This window comes from Pipistrellus hanaki, assembly GCF_964339955.1.
Source record: "Pipistrellus hanaki genome assembly, chromosome: 16".
Taxonomy (NCBI): Eukaryota; Metazoa; Chordata; class Mammalia; order Chiroptera; family Vespertilionidae; genus Pipistrellus; species Pipistrellus hanaki.
Genome location: NC_140518.1, coordinates 537,404 through 563,382, shown reverse-complemented (window position 1 = coordinate 563,382; position 25,979 = coordinate 537,404). Strand labels below are relative to the sequence as shown.

Here is a 25,979-nt window from a genome sequence, read left to right as displayed (position 1 = left end):
TCTCTCTGTAACCTCTCTGTGTTCTAGCATCGTCTTTTCCTGCTTTTCTGGAGAACCCTAATGCCGCTGGCTCCCTAAGGGCCGCCACCCCACCTGCCTCGGCCTGGGTAAACCGGGGAGACACGTGCCCCCATTACATCGGAATGGAGGATGCAGAGGCTGGGCCCGCTCCCTCACACCCGCCAACGGGACCGATCCCATCACACTCCTGGTGATGCGGCCTGAGGGGCCCCGCCCGTCCCTGCTCCCCGAGACGCGCCTCCCCACCCCCAGCCCGGCCACCTGGAAGCCGTGGGCTCCCGGCGCAGCCTCTCACAGTACACCTGATCGCAGTGACGCTCTGGGCAGCTGGGGCCTCCCTCCACACGTGGTGACAAAGTTAGAAGTTGGATATGGAAACCAGGTTTTTTTGTTTGTTTGTTTAATATTTTTATTGATTTCAGAGAGGAATGGAGAGGGAAAGAGATAGAAACATCAATGGTGAGAGAGAATCACCGATCAGCTGCCTCCTGCATGCCCCCTACTAGGGGTCAAGCCCCCTACCCAAGTATGTGCCCTTAACCAGAATCAAACCTGGGACCCTCCAATCCACAGGCCGGTGCTCTACCCACTGAGCCACACCAGCTAGGGTGAAACCTGCTTATTGAACCTAGAAGGTCAGGAGTGGGAGGCAGAGGCCTGAGCGCTGTAGGGACCTTGGATGTCCACCTGCCCGAGGAGCCCTTTTCTCAGATGCCCAGCGGGAGCAAGGGGCAGCTGGCCGCTGGCCAAGCACCCAGGTCCCTCCCCTGAGGCCAGGACGCCGGGACCCTCTGGTCCCCTCCGACACCGAGGGGGTGTCCCTGCGCATGGAGGCTGTGGAACTGGCAGGCGTGGGACGGGGCTCCCGCCTGGGCTGGGCCTGCAGGGCAGGGAACCGGGGCCTCTGTGCTTAGGGGGGGCACGCCCCAGGACAGCTGACCCCGGAGGTGAACCCCCTGGGAGTGAGGGACCCCTCCCTGGCTACGACCCCGCTCGAGCCACGCTGGCCAGAGCCATGGGCAGGCCGCCACGCAGACAGGACTCGCTGTGTGGCCGGGGCCTGGAGCCGCCGCCCGGCGCAGGAGAGGGGAGGCGGAGGGCAGCCTGGTGCAGGGGGGCCCTCAGTCCTTCTTGCCCCCGGGGGCCACGCTGCGGGGGAGCAGCGTGGAGTGGCCCGAAGGGGCCGGCGCGGCCTCCGGAGGGGAGCCCAGCTTCACCTTGTCCAGGACGGTCTTCTTAATGGCAGCGGGCGGGACCTTCTCCTGGTCGGCCATGGACTGCAGCTCCCTGGGGGGGGGTTTGAGGATCAGGATCCACCTCCTCCAGCCCAGGTGTCCACGAGGGGGGAGGGACAGGGACGCCGAGCCTGCACTCCCAACGCTGGCTTCAGTTCGGCGGTCACCGGCCTCCGACAAGCCGGGGCCTGCGCCAGGTCCCGGTCTAACCTGCTAATCTCCCTGGCCAGGCCCGGAGGGGGGTTATCTCCAGGCCCAGAGGCTCCAGCAGGACCACAGGGAGGGCCCTGCAAACGGAACCCGGCCCCCGGCCCCGCCCACCGCCGGCGAGCTCCACCCGGGTCTGCGGAGTGAGGGCTGAGCGGACGCCGTGTCAGAGGCTGTGCCTGCACCTGCGGCCAGGAGCCCTCGCTTCCCGCCGCGGGCGCGGAGCGGAGGGGAGGGCAGGGCCCGGGTGTGCGGGCTGGAGCGGAGGGGAGGCCTGGGTGTGCGGGCTGGAGGGGAGGGGAGGCCTGGGTGTGCGGGCTGGAGCGGAGGGGAGGCCCAGGTGTGCGGGCTGGAGGGGAGGGCAGGGCCCGGGTGTGCGGGCTGGAGCGGAGGGGAGGCCCGGGTGTGCGGGCTGGAGCGGAGGGGAGGGCAGGGCCCGGGTGTGCGGGCTGGAGCGGAGGGGAGGCCCGGGTGTGCGGGCTGGAGCGGAGGGGAGGGCAGGGCCCGGGTGTGCGGGCTGGAGGGGAGGGGAGGCCCGGGTGTGCGGGCTGGAGCGGAGGGGAGGCCTGGGTGTGCGGGCTGGAGGGGAGGGGAGGCCCGGGTGTGAGGGCTGGAGGGGAGGGGAGGCCCAGGTGTGCGGGCTGGAGCGGAGGGGAGGCCTGGGTGTGCGGGCTGGAGCGGAGGGGAGGGCGGGCCCGGGTGTGCGGGCTGGAGGGGAGGGGAGGCCCGGGTGTGAGGGCTGGAGGGGAGGGGAGGGCAGGGCCCGGGTGTGCGGGCTGGAGCGGAGGGGAGGCCCGGGTGTGAGGGCTGGAGGGGAGGGGAGGGCAGGGCCCGGGTGTGCGGGCTGGAGGGGAGGGGAGGCCCGGGTGTGCGGGCTGGAGCGGAGGGGAGGCCTGGGTGTGCGGGCTGGAGGGGAGGGGAGGCCCGGGTGTGAGGGCTGGAGGGGAGGGGAGGCCCAGGTGTGCGGGCTGGAGCGGAGGGGAGGCCTGGGTGTGCGGGCTGGAGCGGAGGGGAGGGCAGGGCCCGGGTGTGCGGGCTGGAGCGGAGGGGAGGCCCGGGTGTGCGGGCTGGAGGGGAGGGGAGGCCCGGGTGTGCGGGCTGGAGCGGAGGGGAGGCCCGGGTGTGCGGGCTGGAGGGGAGGGGAGGCCCGGGTGTGCGGGCTGGAGGGGAGGGGGAGGGGAGAGGGGAGCAGCAGGGAAGGGGGGCAGGAGGGGGCAGGGGGGAGGGTGCCCACCGGGTGCGGATGCAGGAGGCCTCCACGGCCCGGATGAGCAGCGAGCGGAAGCCCCCGCTCTCCAGCACGTGCAGGGCGTGGATGGTGGCGCCGCCCGGGGAGCAGACGTTGTCCTTGAGCTGCCCCGGGTGCTGCTCCGAGTCCAGCAGCATCTTGGCAGCACCCTGCACGGGGACATGAGAGAGGGAGCCGGCGGCTGGGGGGCGCCCGCCCACATCGGCAGGTGGGACACGGCCCCCAGCCCCGCCACCGAGGCGCGCCGACTCCCTGCCCCCGCCCACGGCACTGCCTCACCCCCACCGGAGGGCCCACCGGGGGACGGGGAGCACACTGACCAGCAGGGCCTGGGCCCCGAGGCGGACGGCCAGGCGCCGGGGGAGCCCCATCTTCACGCCCCCGTCGGCCAGGGCGTCCAGAGCCGTGAAGGCCTGCGGGGAGAAGGCGGCTGAGCCAGGGTCCCGGGCCACCTCTGCTCCGGGCGAGGCTGGCCCCGCGGCTCTGCCCGAAGCGGCCGAGCCGGGAGGAGGAGGGGAAGGACTGGTGAAGGACTGGAGGTCCTCCCTCGCCCCCGCCGGGCCCAGCCCCCGCCCCGCGGCGCTCACGTAGGCGGGCCCGCTGCCGCTGAGCCCGGTGACGGCGTCGATCAGGTCCTCCTCCACCTCGGCGCAGAAGCCCACGCTGCCCAGCAGCCGCTCCAGGAGCCGGCCGTCCTCCGCGTGGGCGTGGGTGCCCGTGGCGTACACCGTGGCGCCCTCCCGCACCACCACCGGCGTGTTGGTCATGCAGCGGATCACCTTGGGGGCCGGCTGGAAGGCCCGCAGCTTCTGCGGGAGAACAGCGGGTGTCCCTCCGGCCCGGGCCCAGCGGGGTGCTGGGGGCGGGTGCGGACAGGCTCACCCTGAGCGTGTCCCCGGTCCTCACGGGGCCCACACGCCCGTTTCCGGCTGGGACCCGGCGGCCCGGCCACACACACACACACACACACACCCCGCTCTCCCCGCCCGCCCGCCCACCTTCTCGATGCTGCTGATGGCGACGCCGGCCGCGCAGGACACCACGAGGTGCCGGCTCCCCATGTGGGGGCCCAGCTCGTCCAGGATGAAGGGGATGATGTGTGGCTTCACCGCCAGGAAGAGCACGTCGCTGTGCCGCACTGTCTCCGTGTTGTGGGGCGTCAGGCTCACCCCCAGTTTCTGTGGGGACGCCGAGGCGGACTCAGTCCGCCCCCGGGGCGGGCCCGGCCCCTGGCATCTCTCTCACCCGAAAGCCATCACGTGGACCAGCCCAGAGGCTGCTGGGTGAGGGCATGGCCGACAGGGGCTCAGGGAACGGGGGGCTCTGACACACCAACTGCCCCTCCCACCCAAAAGTAGAGGAAGCGCCCGGGCCGGCGTGGCTCAGGGGCTGAGCGTCGACCTATGAACCAGGAGGTCAGGGTTCGATTCCTGGTCAGGGCATATGCCCAGGTTGTGGGCTCGATCCCCAGGGAGGGGCGTACAGGAGGCAGCCGATCAATGTTTCTTTCTCATCATGGATGTTTCTCTCTCTCCCTCTCCCTCTCCCTCCTCTCTGTCCCAGCCTCGGCCCACCCCACCCTGGGCTGCAGCCCAGCCCCCTGTCCTCTGCTCTGTGGGGTGAGTGGTGGCGGCACGCTTTGGTCCGGATCTCTGACTCAGCTACGGAGAACCAAAACTCTACCAGCCCTGGGAGTGTCTGGCCCGGCCCCACACCGGTCTGGCCCCCAGCACCCCGTTCCTGACCAGCACCCCCTCCCCACCCGCTGCACAGGCGCCCATCACCCAGCCCCAGAGCAGACGGGGTCTGTGCTGCTCCGGCCAAGGGCCACTCCTCGGGCTCCACACCCCCTGGGGCCACTGCCCTGCCCCCCAGTGACAGAGACACTGACCACTGACCGGCTCCGGCCCCCGCGCTTACCCTGAGGGCCGACACCGTGGCCAGGTCCATGTCTGGGGAGCTGGCCATGATCTTGTGGGCGGCCAGGACGCCTGCAGGGACAGTTCCTCCCTCAAGGCCGGTCCCAGGAGGGCGGGCAGACTCCCAGCACCCAGGGTGAGAGACCCCGCCCCCCAACATCCTGGGGCTGCTTTCCCACAGGCACCTCCTCCCCCAGACTGCAAGGGCCCCCCCTCCGGCCACAGGACTACCTGCCGCGGTGAAGCCCTTGGCCAAGGCGAAGGCCAGCTGGCCGGCCCCGATGAAGCCCACGCTCATGGTGTCCGCTCCGCCCCCGGCCTCGGAGCTGGCGCTGCGGGAGGCCCTGCGGGAGCGGGCAGGTGGGGGGAGTCCGGTGGGCAGTGCCAGGCCCGGCCATCCCACCGCCTGCCGGCGCCGCCCCCTCCCCAAACCGGCCTGACTTCCCCCTGGGCTGCCCCACAGCCCCGAACCCCGGGAACTGCTCCGACTCCCCCCACAGCGGGGCCCCGGACCCCAACTCCCCCCACAGCGGGGCCTCGACTTGGCTCCCCAACGTCCCGCACACGGGGCGCAGGAGGAGCGCAGCCGCGAAGGGATCGGGGAGCCGGGGCGCCTGCAGCCCCCAGGGGCGACCCTCCCGTCCCCCCCGGGTTCCCCGCCCGGGGCCGGGGCCGCCAATCCCGGCGACACCCCCGCGGCACCCCCCGCAGGACCCGGGCGGCACCCCCCGCAGCACCCCCCGCGGCACCCCGGCGGCACCCCGCGGCACCCCCGCGCAGAGCCCGGCCCGCGGCGCCCGTACCCGGTCCTCCGGCGCAGGTGGCCCCCCGCCCGCGGAGCAGCCGGCCACGCGGCATCCCCGCCCCGGCCCCGCCCCCGAGGCCCCGCCCCCGCCGCCCCGGCCAATCCGCAGCGCGGCCACTCGGGCGCCGGCCAATCAGGGGGCGCGGTGGCGGGGGGGGGTTGCATCATCCACTCGCCGCGACCCCCGCCCCGCCGGCCCAGCCCGGGCTCCCGCCGCCCCCCACCCGGGGGTCCGGCCCCCGGCCCCCGGCCCCCGGCCCCCGGCCCCTCCGGACCGCGCCTGTCGGGGCCCTGCACCCGGATCCGCGCCTACGAGAGCCCTGCGCCCTGGAAACCCCGCCCCGCCCCGCGCCCCCGGCCACGGCCTCCCCGAGGACCCCCTGACCTGGCCCCGGCCCCCCAATCCGGGCCTCAGGACCACGCGGGGGGCCTGAGCGCGGCGGTCAGGGGCGGCGGGAGGGGGGTCTGCAGGGAGCGGGCTGGACAGGGGCTCCCTCCTCGGACCTGGACCTGTGGGGGCTCCGGCGGGACCCCACACCCGTTACTCACACGTCACCGGGTGTGGAGGGGCCCAGCCGGCAGACTTTCTCCTGTGTTCCTGGTGGAGGTGACTGTGTGAGAGTGATTTGCCAAATGGAAACATCTAACATGTGTCACTGGTTTGAAACTTTCTTGTCGCTTAAAGTTCTGTGTGTGATTTTGTTTCCAGTTTGTCAGGATTTTTAATTTGTACGAGGAGGCTGGGAAGCGGGAGGGGGGGCAGGCCTCAGCACGGAGGCTCAGGCGCCCGGGAAGCCTAGGTCCTGTCTGGTGCCCCAGCACCCCGTTCCCTCCCAGCACCCCCTCTCCACCGCTGCATCTGTGCCCATCACCCGGGGCCCAGAGCAGAGCGGGGTCTGTGAGAGGCTCCGGCCCAGGGCCCTGCTCCTTCCCCGCTCCCTCGCGGCCAGGCCCCCTTGGGAAGCTGCATCAGCTCAGGTCCTAGGCCTGCTGCCATGTCCGCCTCCCCAACAGGCCGCTCCGGCAGGTGGTAAACAGGGAGGTGATCCTGGGCCCCCAGCTCCATGGACCCCGTCTCTCCTGACTGTCTCCCTGGGCCCCGGGGCTCAGGGCGCACATGGCCGCAGCCCCACCAGGACACGCTCGGGGCTCGTGGGAGCTGGTCTGAGTCGCGTGGGGTTTGGGCACGTCGGGGTCCCAGGTAGCAGCGGGGTTCAGGGGAGGTAGGAGGTGACCCTGTGGACCGCTCGGCGCCCACAGGATGCGGGGGGACTGCCCTGCTTGGCCAGTTCTGGGGGTGAAATGACAAGTTGTCCTGAAACCTGGTCTCAGAACCTTGCCGAGCCCGCGCAGAGGCAGCCGCGGCTCTGATGCAGTGACCAGGCCCCGTGTGGCGATCCCCCCAGGGTGGCGATCGGGGCCAGGCCTGTCGGGGGCCCCGTACCCCCTCCTAGGAAGGGGCTGCCCGGTGAGTCCCTCCTGGCCACCCGTCACCGGAGAACAGAACCCTCTTCTTCAGAAAGTACCGTTTTTCTTTCCTTTAAGAAAATGTTCTCGCTGATTTTTAGAGAGAGGAAGAGGGAGAGATGGGAACCTCGACGAGAGAACCCCCTGCATGCGCCCCCCCCTCCTCCCCCCCCCCCGGGATCGGACCTGCACCCGGGCCTGTGCCCTGACCGGAATCCAGCCAGGCTTCCTGCTTCCTCGGTCCGCGCTCCGCCACGGGCCACCCGGCTGGCAGACAGCGCTGCTTTCCCGCGCCCACAGCCAGTGACGCCCTGGAGCCCAGTCCTCCGGCCGGCCCCGGGGGCAGGCTCGGCAGGAGCACCCGCTGCTCTCCGGCCGGCACCCCCTCCGTCTCCCCTCGGACCTGCGACAATTGGTGTGAGCGGGCACTGGGGCCGTGGCCTCCGGACGGCGCGGGAACTGGGAAGTCAGTGACAGAGAACGTTCCAGAAGCTTGGCCGGAAGAGGAAGGACCACTGCGGCCCAGGCCTCCCTGTGAGCTGGGAGGGGTGTGGCCTACAGGCTCCTGTCACCTGGGACTGTCCCCCTAACCCCAGCCCCCCCAGTGGGTGGGCCCTCAGGACACCCTGGGACACGGCTGCTGCCCTCTTTGGGGATGTGCAGTTCGGCCAGCCCCACTGCCCCCTGGGTAAGCGCCCCTCGAAGTGCCCTCCCCTCGGGCGGGCCCATTGACTCCCAGTCCGCTGGGTGCCCGGTGCCCACGGCGCTTGGGTCCTGCCACCCACAGTGGGCAGTACCCCTCTGTCCCCCGCCAGGGCCCTGCACCCCTGCTGGGTGTGGGTCAGGGCGGTGTTGAGTGCAGGGGGGAGGGTTTGTGTCATTCCATCCCCCCACGCTGGCTCTCACCCCTCCCTGGCCCCATGGCCACCTCCTCCCTGCCAGGCAGGGTCAGGCTCGTCTCCGCTGAGGATGGGGGCGAGGGGGCCCAGGAGGTCAGAGACCGCTGGCCAGAGCCGGGTGTGCGTGAGCGCGGCCTTTATTTCTGCCCAGGCCCCGGGCCGGTGGCCGGGCTCTCAATGGAGGAAGCTGGCGGGCGAGGCCCCAGGGGCCCTGTGGTCAGCGGCCAGGCGGACGGGCACTGGAGCAGACGGAGGTTGCGGGCTGCGAGCACCAGGGAGGCACCGGGCCGGCTCCGCGTCCGGGCAGCTGCCTGCCAGCCTCCCGGGGCCACAGCCTGTCCTGGGGCCGGGGGCGGGCACCTGCTGGGAACAGCTTCTCGGCGGCTCAGGTGGCGCTGCTGCTGCTGCTTCTGCTGCTGCGGGTCCCGCAGGCGCCTGTGTCCCCTCCAGCCGCCGGCCCGGCCACGCCACCGACCTGGCTCCGTCCCCCTCTCCGTGGCCGGTGAGGCCGGTGAGCTGGGTCATGGTTCTGGCTCCTTCCCCAGGAGCTGCAGGGCCCCCTCGGGCCTGGCTCCCCGCTCTGAGCTGCCCCTGACAGCCCCGCCACCGTCCTGCTCCACACCCCCCTCACCCCCTCCCACACCCGGGAACTGTCTCTTTCAGCTTCACTGAGTTCAGCCCGAGTGCGGGCTGCTGACGGCAGTGGACACTCGGGGCTGCCCCGACTCCCCCAGGAACCCTTGCCTCCCCACGTCTCCTGAGTGACGGGGGCCATCAGAGAGCTGGAGGCCAGGCCCTGGAGAGACAGAGAGGGAGGAAGAGAGATAGAGAGGACAGAGAGACAGGGAGAGAAAGAGAGGGAGAGACAGAGACAGAGAAGACAGAAAGGGAGAGAGGCAGAGACAGGGAGAGATGGAGCTGGAGGCGAATCCCTGTAAGGTATAATAAAATGCAAAAGGTCCTGGGAAGGTCCATGGGCTTCCTAATCAGCCGGGAAAGCATTTCCCCAAACCTGAAAACCTGCCTGTGATCACCTGCAACAGCCGAAGGCAGCTCCCCCTACCTGATAATGCCTACTGTATACCAAACCATGCACCGCACACCATACACCGCACCACACCGCACCACACCGCACCACACTGAGCGCGCCACACTGCACACCAAACCATACACCACACCTCGCGCTAAACCATACACTACACCGCGCACCACACCACCACACGGCCACACCGCCACACCGCGCGCCGCACCAGCGCCCCGCCCCGCGCCCCGCGCCCCGCACTGCGCCCCGCACCGCGCACCGCACCACACCGCGCCTTTGGTGTTTGTCCGCTTTGCCTCAGGGTAGTGGTCAGCAAACTCGTGAGTCCACAGAGCCAAATATCAACAGTACAGATTGACGTTTCTTTGGAGAGCCACATTTTTTAAACTTTTCCTAACGCCACTTCTTCAACACAGACTCGCCCAGGCTGCCGTATTTTGTGGAAGAGCCATACTCAAGGGGCCAAAGAGCCGCAGGTGGCTCGCGAGCCGCAGTTTGCCGACCACTGCTTTAGGGCAATTTGTGTCCAGAGATTAGGAAACTTATTGAAGCTAGGTCTCCTCTGGCTCCCAAAAAGCCTCCCGAATTTATATTTCACGTCTAGTCCTTTCATTCATTAACACACAGCCCTTCTCCAGATTCCTGAGCCTTCCAAATGCTGGGAAACACCCCGCAGACAGGGCCAGGGAGGGACAGAGACAGGGAGAGAGACAGACAAGGAGACAGACAGGGAGAGACAGGGAGGGAGAGACAGAGAGGGAGAGAGAGACAGGGAGAGGGAGAGAGACAGACAAGGAGACAGACAGGGAGAGACAGGGAGAGAGACAGACAAGGAGACAGACAGGGAGAGACAGAGACAGGGAGAGAGAGACAGGGAGAGGCAGAGACAGGGAAAGAATAGAGACAGGGAGACAGAGAGGGGCTGGGCTGGGATTGCCTGGTGACAGTCCCTCTGGGATCTTGCTCAGGCCCTGCACCTGGGATCCTGCTCAATCCCCCTCCAAGCTGGCTCTGCTGCCCGGAGTCCTCGGAGGGCTGTGGGGCCTCCCCGGCCGCGCCCTCGCGGGGCCCAGCGTCCGTCCTCCGGGAGCAGAGGCGGCGGCGGCCTGCTACGGGGCGGGCACAAAGCGAATCCGCTGGGAGTAGGCCAGGTCGGCCACGTAGAGCAGCAGGTTGACGTAGGTGAAGATGGCCACCACCAGCCGGCTGTCCCAGGCGCAGCGGCCGCGGGCGCAGTCCGGGGGCCGCCCGGGCTCGCCGTACTTGGGGTCGAAGCAGAAGACGGGCCAGACGACGGCGGCGCTGAGGTAGAGCAGCACGGCCAGGAAGGTGTACAGGGCCACGGCGTGCTCGAAGGGGCCGCTCGCGTGGCCCAGCACGCTCAGTGCCACCACGGCCGCCGTGGCCAGGAAGCACAGGCCGTAGACCGCCACGCACCACTGGGTGGCCGCGTAGCGCCGGAAGCCGGCGGCGTCCTGGGCCAGCGCGCCGAAGACGATGCAGGCCACGAAGGCCTGGACGATCTTGAGGAGCCCGGACACCGTGGCCATGTAGCTGGCCACCTGGCCGGGCCGGGCGCGGGTCAGGGCCACCTCGGCCGCGTAGGCCAGGAACAGCAGCCCGGCGAAGACGCTGGCGGCCAGCCGGAAGTCCCGGGCGGCGCAGCCCGCGGGCGCGGGCGGGCACTGCAGGCGGGCGAAGTGCAGCGGGTAGAGCACGGCGGCCGTGGCCGACAGCAGCGCGGCCAGCATGGCGAAGGCGGCCGTGAAGTTGCCCCAGGAGAGGCGCAGGCAGCAGTGCAGCCGGGTGACCTCGCAGCCGAGCACCAGGCCCGAGAGGGCGAAGCAGAAGCCCCAGGCGGCCATGCAGAAGGCGCCCTGCGCGCCCGGGAAGCCGCCGCGGTGGGCCACCAGGCTGAGGGTGGTGCAGCCGAAGGCCAGCTGCAGCAGGCGGGCCGTGCCCACTGGGGAGGTCAGCGCGCCCAGGTGCAGGTACCCGCCCCCGGGGGGCTCCATGGCGCTGCCCATCGGACGGACGGACGGACGGACGGCCGCCTCCTGGCTCACAGCGGCCGGGGGGCTCCTGCCGGGCGGGCCGCTCCGCCCCCTTCGGCTTCGGCGGTGCTGCGGGTGCGGCCGCTGCAGTGGCTGGGACGCCCGTGACATTGCAGGGAACAGCCGGCTATAAATAGGCGAGTGATCAGAGCCTGGGAATAGCAGCCGATGCCCCTGCCAGGGGGACACCTGACCGGTCCCATCCCAGCCCTGCCGGACCGTTAACCCCGCCGGCCCCGCAGCCCCGGCCTCGGTCCGCGGCTCCTGGTCCGGCAGGGCGGGCGGGGGAGGGGCGCCCAGAGGGGCCGGTCACTGACCCTGCAGCTCCAGCCTCCAGGCCGGACCGAGGGGGAGGGTGCCGGAAGGTGAGGGCGGCAGGAGGGGGGAGGGGCGGGTGGGGGTGGCTGGGTCCAGACCCAGACGGTTGCAGGACCGGCTGGCATGGTCCCCGGCCCTGTCTCTGCTCTGCTGCTCGGGTGGGGGTGGGGGTGGGGGGAGAGAGCCTGGGGAAGGGAGGGGGCTCCTGGGGGCCGCCCTGGTTCTCCTCCCAGCCCCAGCCTGCCCCGGGCGGAGCTGTAGTTATTATGGAGGCATTATGGAGTTGTTATTATGGGGGGCATTATGGAGTTGTTATTATGGAGGCATTATGGAGTTGTTATTATGGGGGGCATTATGGAGCTATTATTTTGGGGGGCATTATGGAGTTGTTATTATGGGGGGCATTATGGAGTTGTTATTATGGGGGGCATTATGGAGTTGTTATTATGGGGGGCATTATGGAGTTATTATTTTGGGGGGCATTATGGAGTTGTTATTATGGGGGGCATTATGGAGCGCTCACTTGTCCCTATCTGACATGTGAGCGCCTGGGAGAAACTCAGCCCCCTCTTTTCAGGCTGAAATAGTAAAATGTATGAAACTGTGAAAATAAAAACATTTCTTTCTGAGTGTGGGAGTTGGAATACCCCATCAAGGCTGGATTAGACCACTATGAGGACCGTGTGTGTGAGTGTGTGTGTGTGTGTGTGTGTGTGAGTGTGTGTGTACATGAATGTGTGAGTGTGTGTGTGTGTGTATGAATGTGTGAGTGTGTGTGTGTGTGTAAGAGTGTGTGTGTGAATGTGTGAATGTGAATGTGTGTGTGAGTGTGTGTGTATGAATGTGTGAGTGTGTGTGTGTATGTGTGTGTGAGTGTGTGTGTGTGTGTGTACATGAATGTGTGAGTGTGTGTGTGTATGAATGTGTGAGTGTGTGTGTGTGTAAGAGTGTGTGTGTGAATGTGTGAAGGTGAATGTGTGTGTGAGTGTGTGTGTACATGAATGTGTGAGTGTGTGTGTGTATGAATGTGTGAGTGTGTGTGTGTATGAGTGTGTGTGTATGTATGAATGTGTGAGAGTGTGTGTGTGTGTGAGTGTGTGTGTGTGTAAGAGTGTGTGTGAATGTAAATGTGTGTGAGAGTGTGTGTACATGAATGTGTGAGTGTGTGTGTGTGTATGTATGAATGTGTGAGTGTGTGTGTGTGAGTAAGAGTGTATGTGTGAATGTGTGAATGTGAATGTGTGTGAGTGTGTGTGTATGAATGTGTGAGTGTGTGTGTGTGTGTGTGTGTGTGTGTGTAATTACATAAATATGTCTATTTCCCCCACTTTCATTCAGAAAGGCTCATATTCACGGAAGCATTATGAAATATCACAATGAGCATATTTTCCCCTAGGCCAATAGTCGGCAAAGAGTCAACAGAGCCAAGTATCAACAGGACAACAATTGAAATTTCTTTTGAGAGCCAAATTTTTAAAACTTAAACTTCTTCTGCCGAAACCGGTTTTGCCCAGTGGTTAGAGCGTCAGCCTGCAGACTGAGGGGGTCCCAGGTTCGATTCCAGAGTGTGTGTGTGTGTAAGAGTGTGTGTGTGAGTGTGTGTGTGTGTGTGTGTATGAATGTGTGAGAGTGTGTAGGGGGCATGTATCTTGGTTGTGGGCACATCCCCGGTGGGGGGTGTGCTGGTCGATGTTTCTCTCATCAATGTTTCTAGTTCTCTATCCCTCTCCCTTCCTCTCTGTGGAAAATCAATTAAAAAAAACCCACAAACTTCTTCTAACGCCACTTCTTCAGAATAGACTCGCCCAGGCCGTGGTGTTTTGTGGAAGAGCCACACTCAAGGGGCCAAAGAGCCACATGTGGCTCGAGAGCCACAGTTTGCCAACCATGGCTGTAGGCCAACGCTCCATCCACTGAGCCAGACTGACGGGGGCAGAAGAGAATGAGGGGCCCAGGGAGGCGTGGGGCCAGGCGTCCAGGCTGAGGGAGAGCAGGAGCTCCTGGACACCGGCTCGGTGGCCAGCGCTCAGGGAGGGCGGCCGGCTGGCGGGAGTCTGCGGGTTCGGGGCGGCCGAGCGGGTTCGGGGCGGCCGGGCGGGTTCGGGGCGGCCGAGCGGGTTCGGGGCGGCCGGGCGGGTTCGGGGCGGCCGGGCGGGTTCGGGGCGGCCGGGCGGGTTCGGGGCGGCCGGGCGGGTTCGGGGCGGCCGAGAGGGGCCCGGGGCGGCCGAGCGGGTTCGGGGCGGCCGAGCGGGTTCGGGGCGGCCGGGCGGGTTCGGGGCGGCCGGGCGGGTTCCGGGCGGCCGGGCGGGTTCGGGGCTGCTGGCCGGAGTCTGCGGGGCCGGGGCGGCTGAGCGTGGCCGGGGGTGGAAGCGGCTCCGGGAGCGAAGGGGAGGGACAGGCAGCCGGCGCGTCCTGCCGGCCTTCAGACCCTCCCGGTCGTGGTTAACACGTGAAGTTTGGAGTCAGTGTTGACACTGAGTTAAAGGTCCATCGCCAGGCCTGGGCAGCGAAGGTCGCTCTGCCCGTCGGGGGAAGCAGGGTCACGGCTGGCTGAGTGCCTGCGCACTTTTATTTTTCAAACCGGGGCCCGAATTCATGCACCGTAAAAGGAACTGTGGGCGTGGCCCGTGTGGCTCAGTGGATACAGCGACGACTGAAGGGTTCCAGGTTCGATTCAGTCAAGGGCATGAACCTTGGTTGCTGCGGGCACATCCCCAGTGGGAGGTGTGCAGAAGGCAGCTGATTGATGTTTCTCTCTCATCGATGTTTCTGACCCTCTATCCCTCTCCCTCTCTATAAAAAGTAAATAAAATATATTGAAAAAAAAAAAAAAAAAGGAACTGTGGCCATGAGGTGCGGTAGGCACAGGGGGGTCTCAGCCTTCCTCTGCGCCCCCGCCGAGCCCCTCCCTTCACGGCCCCGGCCCCCGGCTGCCAGCAGCCCCACTCCCGCTGCTGAGGCTCCCATGGCTGATGGCCCTGCCCCGCTGGCACCCCCTGATGGCGCGGAGCGATGGGGCTGGTGCCAGCGCGGATGTGAGCGGCGGCGCTGTCAGCGGGGTGCGCAGCAGCTGCTGTCTTGGTCGCCCCTCAGGAGCAGGAGGTGGAGAAGCCCTCGGGGTGATGGGGCCGCCGCTCGCTCGCACTGCTGACGATGCCCACCATGCTCCGTGCTGCCATGTTACACATGCACCCCCTGGTGGTCATGCACATCATAGCGATTGGCTGTTCAGTTGTTGGGTTGTTCTGCTGTTCAGTCTATTTGCATATTAGGTTTTGTATATATATGTGTGTGTGTGTTTGTGTGTGTAAAATGTTATTTCCCTTTTTACAAAATTAATTTCAGAGAGGAAGGGAGAGGGCGACAGAACATCCATGGTGAGAGAGAATCACTGATGGGCTGCCTCGTGCACGCCCCCCACTGGGTGGAGCTGGCAGCCGCTGGGCTGGTGACGATGTTTTGACTGGAGATGCCGGTGGCGACACCTTCCGGAGTGCAAATGCTGAGCTGGCGAGACCGTCCCTGCGAGACCCGCACACCCGGTGAGACAGACCGTCCCTGCGAGTCCCGCACACCGCCTGCTGTCACCATGGCGGCGAATAGACACGGCAGCTGTGTCCCCCGAGGTCTCTGCACGGAGCAGCGCCTCCCCAGGGGGTCTGGCCTGGGGCGGGGGGCGGGGTGGCCTCGTCCCCGCCCCCTCCTGTTCCCGGCGGAGGGGCTGGGGTGGTCGGCCGGGGGTGGGGGGCAGGGAGGGTGCCATGGGGGCCCACTGCCTGTTCAAACAAACACACCCGCAGAGAAAAGCTCATTTGTTGTCTTATTTTAATCCCATTATTTAAAAAATATATGTTACAAAACAATATCATTCATCATATATTTCTTGCTTATTTTCCTTTTTAAAAAATTAAAGTAATAAAAAAGTCACTTTATAAAATAATACAAAAGGGCAGGAGGCTGGGCCGAGGGCCGGGGCTGGGGGTCCGGGGGGCAGGGAGGCCGTGTCTGGGGTCCGGGGGCGGCGAAGGCAGCCAGGGTGGGCGTCCAGACCCAGCGCAGGGGAGGGGGCTGGGCCCTGGCCCAGGGTGCCCGGGGGAGGGAGGGGGCGCAGCCCTGGCCCAGGGGCGGGGGGGGGGGGCCCGGGGGGGCCCTAACTCCCGCTGCTCAGCATCCCCAGCAGCTTGCTGGGCTCCAGGCCCTGCTGCTGGGCCAGGGTCTGCACGTCGAAGCCCAGGTGCATGAGGAACTGGGCCACGTTCATCTCCTGCCCCGTGAACTGGTCGCGGATGGTGGGGCAGGAGGGGTTGCAGTGGGGCCAGGAGCAGCTGTCCACCAGGTGCACGGGGCAGCCCTTCAGGGGGGCCTTGCTGCCCTTGAGGCCCTCGTGCAGGCTCCTGTCCCAGCAGTGCAGCGCCCGCGGGAGCGAGGTCCCCTTCACCTGCACCTCCGTCCAGTGGCTGCGGAGAAACGGGGGTCACGCGGGGGGGGGGGCGATCAGGGGACAGCCCGCGGCCACTGGGTTCCTGCCGCCGCCGGCCGGTGTCTGAGGGGCTTGGGAAGCAGGCGGGGGGGGGGCAGTGGGGTGGGAGGGGGGTTGTGGGTGGGGGTGGGAGGCAGGGGGCTGCGCCGGCCCAGGTAAGGGGTGCGGGGACACTGACCTCCGGAGGATGATCTCGTGGGAGAGGCAGGCGGGGGCGAAGCTGGCCCTGTGCGGGCGGGACAGCGGCTGTGAGCGCCGCCCGCCCCGGCCCCTTCCCCCCCGGGGCTCAAGGGCCGTCCCTCCCCCGGGAGCTGTCCCCCCGGCCTCCACCTCCCGCCTGCTGCGGTGCCTACTGGCCAGCGGCTCCTCCACCCCGGGGCCTGTGCCCTGACCAGGAATGGAGCTGTGACCTCCGGGCCGTCCCCACCCACCGATCTGGTCCCTTCCGGGAACCCTGGTCCCTTCCCGCCTCCAGATCCTCCAGGAAAAGCCCTGGAGCCAGAGGCCTGGAGGCAAATACTGCGCCTATATATATATATTTTTTTAATCTGGGCCTTCCTTTGCCCAGATAATTATTGAAATTATTGTTCTTAATTATGTACTGATTGATTGACCCTGAGAGAGGGGCAGGGAGGAGAGAAAGAGAGAAACGGGGAATCTACCGTCCCACTTGCTGATGCACTCGGTGGACTCCCGTGTGTGTGTGTGCCCCCCAGCGGGGCAGCGGACCCGCGGCCTGGCGTAGGGGGTGGTGCGCTAACCACTGAGCAGCCTGGCCGGGGCGCACTAGTCTTTAAAAAGCAGGTTCTGAGTTTTAGAGATGTTTCTACTCACAGGAAATCGGAGGGGACTTGCCTGGCCGGTGCGGCTCAGTGGTTGAGCATCAACCCACGACCCAGGAGGCCACGGTTCCACGCCCGGGAGGGACCCGGGGTCTGCGTGCACCCGCAGGCCGGTCCTCGCCCACGGCGGCCCCGAGCCCCGGAGCCCGCTCGCTGTGAGGGCCCCGAACTCACGCCACGTCCTTGAGCGTCTGCCGCAGCTCCCGGCCCACGTTCTGGATGTACAGCCACTGGCCCTCCTGGACCGGCTGCCCCGTGAGGTGCACGTTGTCCACCGTCAGCTGCGCCTCGTCGAACAGCCACTGCACCACGAACACGGGGCCTGGGGGGCCCGGCTCAGCTGGCCTCTCGCCGGACGCGGCCCCCACCCCGGCTCAGGCCCCCGTCCCGGCCGCTGGCCTCGCCCTCACTCCGGCCCCCCTCAGCTCGGCTGCCCCTTAGCGCCCACCCTTCCTCCAAAAAGTGCCCTGTTACGCCCCCCGCCCCATGGTCACCATCTTGGCCTGGCGCCTCGGGGCACCCGCTACTGAGCTTTGGTGACGAGGTCCCTTTGCCGGGAGCTCACTCCCACTCCCCGCACGTGGGGCGGAGAGGGGTAGCCCCAGGCCCCCCAGGGCAGCCCGGGGCACTGACAGAGTGACCCCCACCCCATCCTGGCCTCCCCACCGCAGCGGACTCCTGCTCAGACCGGAGAGTCCCGGGCGGCCATGCTCCGGGCGGTGATCCGGGCCTGGCCTCCGGGGCCGCACGCCGGGCTGCATTCCCGAGGTGCAGGAGGCCCCCCGCCCCTGGGCGCCCCCCGAGTCCCCGCGGCACTCACAGCGCAGGGTCGGGTAGACCTTGTAGCCGAAGAAGCAGTTCCACTCCTCGCCCTCCTTGAACTGGCGCCGGCAGCGCTCGGGGACCAGCCCGTTCCAGTACCTGGGCCACAGCGGCCGTCAGGCTGCCCCGCGCCCCCGCCCCCCGCCCCCACCTCACCGGGGCTCCCACAGCCAGAGGACACGGCTCCTCCCAGCCGGCCCGGCCCGGCCCCCGCCCCCCGGGGCTCCCACAGACACGGAGCACACCCCTCCTCCCGGCCCCCGGCCCGGCCCGCCCCCGGCCACCTGATGCCCAGGCGGATGGCGTCGGTGGGCGCGCAGGTGGCCGTGTCCACGCAGTCGGTGCGGTGGTACTGCTTGTTGTCCAGGAACCAGCCCGAGTCCACCAGGCCCCGCACCTGGATGGCGGGGTGGCCCAGCTCCTGCAGCTGCTCGGCCACGCGGTCCACGTTCAGCAGCACGCCGGTGCCGCCCGCGCTGCGGGACGGGCGCGTGAGGCGGGCGGCAGAGGCGCTCGGCCCCGAGGGAGGCCCCTGGCCCCGTGCCCGGGCACCACCGCCAGCGCAGCCCCCGCTCCGCCGCCCTCGGCCCCCGCTCCGTCCCCCCCCGGCCCCCGCTCCGGCCCCCCTGGCCCCCGTGCCCGGGCACCACTGCCACCGCAGCCCCCGCTCCGCCCCCTGGGCGGCCTCTTCCCCAGGTCCCAGACCCCTTCCTGTGGCCGCCGGCTCCTGTGCTGACCCCGCTGACCCCGCGCTGACGGGCAGGCGCCCACTTCCTCCTTCCCTCCCTCCCTCTCTCTCTCCACCTGGGTTTCCTGATCTGAAAATAGAGGGGCCCGGCCAGTGTGGCTCAGTGGTTGAGCGTCGACCTGTGAACCAGGAGGTCAGTTCCATTCCCGGTCAGGGCACAGGCCCGGGTTGTGGGCTCGGTCCCCAGTGTGGGGTGCGCAGGAGGCAGCTGGTGCGTGATTCTCTCTCGTCGTGGCTGTCTCTCTCTCACGCCCTCTCCCTCCTCTCTGACATCAATAAGAATATAAATAAGTGAATGAATGAATGAGGAGGCGCTGGGCGGCCTCACCCGATGGCCCAGGCCCCTGCACGTCTCCTGGGACAGTGACCAGCAGCGTGCTCCCTGCCCTCCTGGGGCCCGGCCTCGGAGAAGGTGCACCGTCTACAGCTAGCTGCTGACCACTCCCCCAGTCCTGGACCCCTCACCCACCCCACGGGGCCCGGACTCCCTCACCCACACACGGGCCCGGACTCCCTCACCCACACACGGGCCCGGACTCCTCACCCACACACGGGCCCGGACTCCTCACCCACACACGGGCCCGGACTCCCTCACCCACACACGGGCCCGGACTCCTCACCCACACACGGGCCCGGACTCCCTCACCCACACACGGGCCCGGACTCCCTCACCCACACACGGGCCCGGACTCCCTCACCCACACACGGGCCCGGACTCCTCACCCACACACGGGCCCGGACTCCCTCACCCACACACGGGCCCGGACTCCCTCACCCACACACGGGCCTGGACTCCTCACCCACACACGGGCCCGGACTCCCTCACCCACACACGGGCCCGGACTCCCTCACCCACACGCGGGGCCCGGACTTCCTCACCCACACACGGGGCCCAGACTCCCTCCAGATAGCTCCCAGCTGCAGTAGACATCTGCCCTCCTTCCTGTCCCCCAGGCCCCCCTGCCCTCCCAGGTCCCTGCCAGGCCCTCCTGTTCCCCCCAGACCCCGCCAGACCCATCTGCATCCCCCAGGCCCCCATCAGGCCCCCGTCCCCAGGCCCCGCCCCCCACCCCAGGCCCCGCCCCCCACCCCAGGCCCCGCCCCCCAGCCCCCACCAGGCTCACCTGCTCCCCGCCAGCCCCCCATGAGGCCCCCCCCCGTCCCCCAGGCCCCGCCCCCAGGCCCCGCCAGGCTCACCTGCTCCCCGCCAGCAGCAGCACCTTGGCCCCGCTCAGCCCCCCATCAGGCCCCCCGCCCCGCCCCCAGGCCCCGCTCCAGGCCCCGCCCCCAGGCCTGCCAGGCTCACCTGCTCCCCGCCAGCCCCCCATGAGGCGCCCCCCCCCCCCCCGTCCCCCAGGCCCCGCCAGGCTCACCTGCTCCCCGCCAGCCCCCCACGAGGCCCCCCGTCCCCCAGGCCCCGCCCCAGGCCCCGCCAGGCTCACCTGCTCCCCGCCAGCAGCAGCACCTTGGCCCCGCTCAGCCCCTTGCCCAGCAGCTCCCGCACCACCTCCTGGATGATGAGGGCGCCCATGAAGGCGTATTCGTCTGCGGGAAAAGGGGGCGTCACGTGGGGCCTGGCAGAGGGCGGGCCTCCTACGCCAGGCAGGGGGTGTGCGGGGGGTGCTGGCGAGGGGTGGGGCTGGGGGGTTGGGATGGGGGATAGGTTCACCGGAGGGAGGGCGGTCAGTATGCGGGGCAGTGCTGGGGGCCCCTCCCCATGGGCCAGCCAGCTCTGGACGAGCAGGCACCCCGGGGCGAGGCCTGCATCCCAGGAGCGGGCTCCTCCCGCCCTGCCTGCCGGGGGACTGGGGGGGCAGGGACTCACTCTTGTCGGACTTGGGCGAGGCCCCACTCCACACGTCACTGGAGCAGTAGGGGATGAAGCTGCAGGAGAGGACAGTGAGCCGCGGGCATCCCGGCCCCTCCCCGCCCCCTCCCTACCCCCCCAGGCCCAGGAGAGACCTCTCCCAGGAAGGCCCCAGGCAGGGCCCCCAGGAGAACCCCAGGAATGGCGCCCTCGCCCCCTTACACTATGTTGGCGTTCCACCAGTGCGGGTTCTCCTCGGGCTGGGAGGACAGGATGCCGGTGCCTGTGGCGGGAGGGCAGAGTCGGGGGGAGGGCAGTCAGCCGGTGGGCAGGGTGTGGGAGCTCCTGCTTGGTCCCCACAAGAGGGGTGGCCGTGCCTGGCATAGCCAAGGTGGCAGGAAAGTGGGGAACAGACCAGGCCCCTAGCCAGGATGCGGGGCCAGCGTGTGACCCCTGGATGGGGCCCTCGACCTCCCTGACCTCCACCGGCTGCTTTGACCCCATCGTGACCCCTCTCCCTGCACCCCAAGAGCCCCTGGAAGTTCCCTGAGGAAGCAGCAGCTGGAGGAGAGGGGTGACCCCCCTTAGGAGCTCAGAGAGGGGGTGGGGGAGATGGGGGGCTGGGGGGCCTCCGCTGTGAGCACCAGGAGCCCGGCCCTGGATCATGGGGGTGATGGGGATGATGGGGGGTTATGGGGGTGATGGGGGGTCATGGGGGTCATGAGGGGCGCCTCGGACCTGTGCGCGTGCGCGGCCAGTCCTTGGAGCTCATGAGGCGCCGCAGGGTGCTGTAGCGGGAGTCGCAGTTCTCGCGGTTGAAGCAGTACCAGCCGCCTGTAGGCGCGGCACCCACCGCTCAGGCCCCAGCCCCAGGGACCCCGCCACCCCACCAGCCCGCCGCCCCGGGGACCCGCCGCCCCACCAGCCCGCCGCCCCGGGGACCCCGCCACCCCACCAGCCCGCCGCCCCGGGGACCCCGCCACCCACCAGCCCGCCGCCCCGGGGACCCCGCCACCCCACCAGCCCGCCGCCCCGGGGACCCGCCGCCCGGCTCCGGACGCACCTTCCAGGAAGAGCAGCCAGCGCCGGCTGCCCTTGGACTCCTTCAGGTAGTAGCTGCAAAGGGGGTGCGGGGGGTCAGCAGGGCGCAAAGGGGGTGCGGAGGACAGCGGGGCGCAAAGGGGGTGCGGGGGGTCAGCGGGGCGCAAAGGGGGTGCGGGGGTGCGGGGGTCAGCGGGGCGCAAAGGGGGTGCGGGGGGTCAGTGGGGCGCAAAGGGGGTCCGGGGGTCAGCGGGGCGCAAAGGGGGTGCTGGGGTCAGCGGGGCGCAAAGAGGGTGCGGGGGAGGCGCAGGGCCTGGGCCCCGCGGGGGAGGCCATCCACCTGTCGCCGGGCGCGCCGGCCGCACGGGGGCGCCCGCGGCCGGATCCTGCACCGCGCTCGGCGGCGCCGGGCCAGCCGGGAGGGGGCGCCCGCGGGCCGGGGACACCGCGCGGGGCTGTGTCCGTGGAAAATCCCCGCGGCCTCCCCGGCGGGGCGGGGGGCGGGGGGCCTCCGTCCGGACTCCGGATCCTAGGGGGGGGCGGGGGCGCTGGGGGGCGCCAGGGCCCCGCAGAGGGGAGCGCGGGATGCCGGGCGAGGGGCGCCCAGGCGGGGTCGCAGCCTCCCCCTGAGCCGACCCGGCTCCCCGTTCCTGGGCGCCGGCTGGCGGAGCCAGGGGGTCCCCACCTCCTCCCGACCCGCAGCCTCCATCCTGCCCTCCTCTGCCTGGGGCTGCGGGTCCCCAGGTCCTGCTGCGCCACCTGCTCCCTCCCCGTCCTCTGTGGCCGCCCCCCTCCGCCCAGCCCGGCAGCAGCGGGGCGCCCGTGAGCCGGGGTGGGGTGCGGTGGGGTGAGGGTGAGGGTGGGGGTGGGGGTGCAGCCGGGCTCCCCGCCCCGCCTCGCTCCTCCCGTGGGAGCCCAGGCCGCCCGAGGGAGGCCACCTCCCGCCCCGGGGCCGAAGGACACAGCGGGCGGAGGGTCTGGGCACCGGTGGCCGAGGGGTCAGTGCCCGGGCTGGCCGGGGACCAGGGCTCCCAGCCCGTCCCCACCCCCGCGCGCAGCCGGGCGGACGGAGGTCAGCGCCTCCCGGCCGATGGGCGCCCTCCCCCGGGGCCGGCGGGGAGGGGGCCGGCGGGGAGGGCCCCGCGGGGGCGTCCGGCGCCGGAGAGGCTGGGCCCGGCGGCCGGGGCCCGCGGGGCGGCGGGCGCGGACAGGGCGCCGGCGGAGCTCACCCGGCGGGGCTGCCGTCGTTGCAGGTCGCCGTCGCGTTGGGCAGGAGGTGCAGGCGCAGGTCCTCGCCCAGCTGCTGCGCGGAGCAGGGGTACAGCGACTGCGCCAGGCTCTTCACCTGCGCCATGAAGCTGTCCATGTTGCCCTCCACGGCCGTGAAGTCCAGCGGGAAGCTCTCCACGGGCACCGCCTCGGCCCGCGGCGGGGTGGGCTGCTGGCCGCGGCGCCGCCAGGCCTTCCTGCCCGCGCCGCCCCCGGCCCCCTGCAGCAGGCCCAGCAGCAGCAGCAGCGCGCGCGCGCCTCGGCCCATGGCCACCTGCGGGCGAGCGGCGGGAGCGGGGTGGGCGCGGGGCCGGGCGCGGGGCGGGGGTGCGGGCGCCGGGCCGGACGCGGGGCCGGGCGCGGGGCGCGGGGCGGGGGTGCAGGGCCGGGGCGCCCGCCGCGCTGCTGCCTCGCGGGCGGCTCGCTCGGGCCGGCCGGGCGGCGGGGGCGGCGTCGGGGCTGCGGGCCGGGCGGACGCCGTGGCCGGGCGGCTGGGCTCGGGCGCGGCGCTCGGAGGGCAGCGGGTCTGTGCCGGCCCCGCCCGCGCCAATGACGCGGGGGCCGCGCGGGGCGTATTCGCGGGGCCGCGGCGCCCGGGTGCCCGCGCGTTAGATGTGCCGCCGCCGCCGCCGGCCTGGCCCGGCGAGGGGGCGGGACCGCGCGCCTCTCCTCTTGGCGGAGGCAGCGCCTTTTCTTCCCAAACCGCAGCCTGACGGAGGGGCCCGACTGCCGGCCGCGGCCGCCGGAGGCGCTCCGGCTCCGCTCCGTGGGGGGCAGCGCCCCGCGGCCCCGGCGGCTCCACGGCGGGGCCAGCCCGGCGCCGCCGCCTCCTCCCCGGGCGGCGGGTGCGCGCGGCGGGGGCGGCGGGGGCGGCGGGGGGAGCCCGGGGCGGCGAGGGGGGGGGCGGCGGGAGGGGGACTCCGCTCCGCGGCTCCTGCCCGACGGGCCGAGGGCTCCGGACCCGCGCCCTCACCTGAACCCCCGGGCCGCGGCACCCCTGCGCCCAGGCCCGGGTGTAGCCGGGGGCTCCCCGCATCCCGCGCCCCGGCCCAGGACCCTCCGCCCCGAGACCCCGCTCACCGGCCGCGCCCGGCTCCGCGGTGGGTCGCTGCCCGCACCCCCGCCGCCGCCTCCGGAGCTGGCGCGGGGCCCCGGGATCAAAGCGGCGCGGACCCGGCTCCCTCCGGGCGGAGCGGACAGGTGTGGCCGGGGCCCCGGGCGGCGAGCGGAGGGACCCGAGCCCGGACTCGGCGCCGCGGAGGACTCGCCGGCCCGGCTCCGGCTCCGAGCGGACAGGGACGGGAGGCCGCGGGGGGCGGGCACCGGAGGGGGCTCCTGGCTGCGCTCCGGGCCGGGACCCGCCGGGCGGGGGCGAGGCCGGATGGTCCGCCGGGTCTCCGCTCGGACCCCCGCTGGCCGCGGTCCCCGTCCAGCGCCTCACCTTCCACCTTCCCGCCTCCGCACGTGGCACAGGGAGCCTCCGGTCGGAACCGAGGAGGGGAAGGCGGTGTGGACCGAGGAGGTGTCCCCTGTGGGGCAGGGAGACAGCGAGAGAGCCGCATTCCCCACCCTCCGCAGCCACGGAGCCCACCGCCCCTCCGCCTGCGCCCGTGGATGCCCCTGTACCCACCAAAGGCAGGCCCTGGCCGGTGTGGCTCAGTGAGCAGAGCATGGGCCAAGGGTCCCGGGTTCCATTTGGGTCGAGGGACCAGGGCTCCTGCAGGAGGCAACCCACCCATCTCACATGGATGTTTCTCTCTGTCTTTCCCTCTCCTCCACGCTCTGAAAATCCATGGGAAAAAGTCCTCAGGTGAGGATTAAAAAAAGGGGCAGGAACAGGTCTTACCTTTGGAAATGACAGCTGGACCAGGGCAGGCCTTCCTGGGCCCCTCCGGATGCCAGGCGGGCGCGGGTAGGCAGGCGGCCGGGCTGGGTCCCGGCTCGGCTCGGAGTCCCTCTGGAGCAGCAGCGGGCGGTGGCACCAGCTGGCCTGGCCCTGCCTTTGTAGTCGCCCTGCGTGCCGGGCCCCTTTGGCCCCGAGCACGAGTGATGAGCCGAGATTAGGAAGTTACAACACCGCCCTGCACACGCCCGCGGGCAGGCCCGTGAGCGTGCGGGGGCGTGAGGTGCTGAGATCGGAAACCGGGGAGGCTGCGGTGATGCCCTGGGGGCCGGCCGGGCGGGCGGGCCCTCCCCGCAGGCACACTCCATTTCCCCACGAGGGAGCCGCGGCTGCCAGAGGCTGACTGAGTGCCGAGGCCGAGCTCCATCCTCTCGGAGACCCACCCTCGCCTCCCCCGCTTCTCAGGCCGGCTTCCCGCTGAGCTTCCAGCCCAGGCCCTCTGGAGGGGTCTCCCCCCCTTCGGACCCGGCAAGGCCCTGGCAGGGAGGGCGGCTCCCAGCCAGATGGCCGGGCTGCGGAGGGCTGTGCCGGACACTGGCCTGGTTCTGAGCCACCTCCTGGCCAGCGGATCCCGGACCAGGCCCGTGACCTCTCCCTGCCCCCATTTCCACTTCTTTAAGTGGTGCCCCCCACACCCCCGTCAGAGGCCCGGTGGGATTCAGGGGCCCATGCGTGACTATGCTCAGCGCAGTCGGGCTGGACGGCGCAGGGACTGCCTGCCAGCGGCATTCTGGGGCCGGGACGCGTCTTCTCTTCCCGGGCGTCCTGGCGATGCGGTTCAGCCTGCACGTTGGATCCAGACGAGCTCCTGTGTGAGTTCACTCAAGACTCTGAGCAGCAGCCCGGCAGGCCGGCTCCGGGGCTGAGCGTTGGGCTAGGAGCCAGGAGGTCAGGGTTCGATTCCCGGTCAGGGCACGGGCCCGGGTTGCGGGCTCCATCCCCAGAGTGGGGTGTGCAGGAGCCAGCCGGTCCATGATTCTCTCTCATCATGGATGCTTCTCTCTCCCTCTCCCTCTCCCTTCCTCTCTGACATCAATAAAAATACATTTAAATACAAACCAAAAAAAAGCGGTCCACCACAGGTCGGACCAGTGATGGCTGGCAGGGTGGCAGGTGGCGGGGAGGAGGGGGAGCTCGGAACCCTCCTGGGAGGTGGGACATACTCTGTGCTCGTTGCTTATCAGACGCAGGTCTGAGGGCCGCCCGTGGCGGGTACTGTGGCCCAGTCTCTGCCCTGGGGCCTGGCTCTGCCCCCACCGGGCCTGAGGCTGGGCCCGAGCCTGTTCCCTCCCCTGTACCTGCCTCGCGGGGTCACGGGAGTGTGGAGGGAGGCAGGATGGGCAGGGGCCGTGAGCAGGTGCTAGCACTGTTTTCCCTCTTGGGCGGATGCTGGCCATCTCTCGGGGACCAGGTCCCCGCGCACTCAGGGCTGGTGGAAGGTCTGGGGGCAGGCACTCAGCCTGAGGGACAGGAGCAGGAACCATGTCCCAGGGTGCTGTGCGGCAGTGGCCCAGTGGACCCCGGACACCGGATGCTGGACGTGGGACCCGCCTTCTCTGTCCAGCCCCCCTCCCTGACCGCCCCTCCAGGGTGGCTTCCGTGTCATCCTGGCCTCTGCTTCCCGGTTCCCGTTTGCTGGACGCCGGGTGCCTGTGGCTGAGCTTACGTCCTGTGTGCCCAGCTGCAAGGGAGCCTGGGAAACGAGAGCTCAGAGGGGCCTGCCTCTGTAGGAGGGGCATCCTAGGTGTCGGACTCGTGTGCAGGGCTGTTCTTCAGGGGATGAAGCCGGGGGGGGGGGGGGGCAGGATCCCAGGGGAGCACAGAGTTAGCTCACAGGAGTGTGGTTCTCCG

General features: G+C 69.7%; 3 protein-coding genes across 7 annotated transcripts; all 3 read right to left on the bottom strand.

Moving 5' to 3' along the window:
• Positions 1 to 413: 413 nt before the first annotated feature.
• PYCR1 (pyrroline-5-carboxylate reductase 1) lies at positions 414 to 5,499 on the bottom strand. The gene is made up of 8 exons (XM_084862068.1): positions 5,435 to 5,499; positions 4,863 to 4,975; positions 4,633 to 4,703; positions 3,711 to 3,890; positions 3,300 to 3,521; positions 3,033 to 3,125; positions 2,698 to 2,861; positions 414 to 1,308 (listed from the first exon to the last, which is right to left on the bottom strand). Exons 2-8 carry the CDS (start codon positions 4,927 to 4,929, stop codon positions 1,143 to 1,145), a joined length of 963 nt encoding a protein of 320 aa, XP_084718194.1. The 5' UTR covers positions 4,930 to 4,975; positions 5,435 to 5,499; the 3' UTR covers positions 414 to 1,142.
• A 2,422-nt stretch (positions 5,500 to 7,921) lies between these two features.
• Positions 7,922 to 11,254, bottom strand: MYADML2 (myeloid associated differentiation marker like 2). Its single transcript, XM_084862050.1, has one exon. The coding sequence runs from the start codon at positions 11,007 to 11,009 to the stop codon at positions 9,954 to 9,956; it is 1,056 nt and encodes a 351-aa protein (XP_084718176.1). The 5' UTR covers positions 11,010 to 11,254; the 3' UTR covers positions 7,922 to 9,953.
• Positions 11,255 to 15,030: 3,776 nt separating this feature from the next.
• Positions 15,031 to 25,156, bottom strand: NOTUM (notum, palmitoleoyl-protein carboxylesterase). 5 transcript variants are annotated; one of them, XM_084861970.1, is made up of 14 exons: positions 24,072 to 24,113; positions 23,856 to 23,942; positions 23,667 to 23,754; positions 22,186 to 22,499; positions 20,979 to 21,031; positions 20,654 to 20,749; positions 20,138 to 20,198; positions 19,934 to 19,992; positions 19,551 to 19,653; positions 17,645 to 17,836; positions 17,359 to 17,459; positions 16,713 to 16,860; positions 15,875 to 15,922; positions 15,031 to 15,673 (listed from the first exon to the last, which is right to left on the bottom strand). In XM_084861970.1, exons 4-14 carry the CDS (start codon positions 22,491 to 22,493, stop codon positions 15,367 to 15,369), a joined length of 1,476 nt encoding a protein of 491 aa, XP_084718096.1. In that variant the 5' UTR covers positions 22,494 to 22,499; positions 23,667 to 23,754; positions 23,856 to 23,942; positions 24,072 to 24,113; the 3' UTR covers positions 15,031 to 15,366. The 5 variants fall into 5 exon arrangements, with proteins under 5 accessions (XP_084718096.1, XP_084718093.1, XP_084718095.1 ...); XM_084861967.1 differs by lacking the exon at positions 23,856 to 23,942 and having other exon boundaries at positions 24,072 to 25,156; XM_084861969.1 differs by having other exon boundaries at positions 23,856 to 24,206.
• Positions 25,157 to 25,979: the final 823 nt, after the last annotated feature.

What these genes read in the sequence shown, in the direction of transcription:
- MYADML2 (XM_084862050.1), bottom strand. Translation starts at nt 11,009, where the DNA reads ATGTCACGGGCGTCCCAGCCACTGCAGCGGCCGCACCCGCAGCACCGC.
- PYCR1 (XM_084862068.1), bottom strand. Translation starts at nt 4,929, where the DNA reads ATGAGCGTGGGCTTCATCGGGGCCGGCCAGCTGGCCTTCGCCTTGGCC. An exon ending in CAAGGGCTTCACCGCGGCAG is followed by an intron (nt 4,704 to 4,862) that starts GTAGTCCTGTGG and finishes CTGTCCCTGCAG; the next exon opens with GCGTCCTGGCCGCCCACAAG. An exon ending in GCCTCCTGCATCCGCACCCG is followed by an intron (nt 1,309 to 2,697) that starts GTGGGCACCCTC and finishes ACCCCCCCCCAG; the next exon opens with GGAGCTGCAGTCCATGGCCG.
- NOTUM (XM_084861967.1), bottom strand. Translation starts at nt 24,436, where the DNA reads ATGGAGTGTGCCTGCGGGGAGGGCCCGCCCGCCCGGCCGGCCCCCAGG. An exon ending in TGGTGGAACGCCAACATAGT is followed by an intron (nt 19,993 to 20,137) that starts GTAAGGGGGCGA and finishes CCTCTCCTGCAG; the next exon opens with CTTCATCCCCTACTGCTCCA. An exon ending in GGTCTACCCGACCCTGCGCT is followed by an intron (nt 16,861 to 17,358) that starts GTGAGTGCCGCG and finishes CGGGCCCCCCAG; the next exon opens with GCCCCGTGTTCGTGGTGCAG.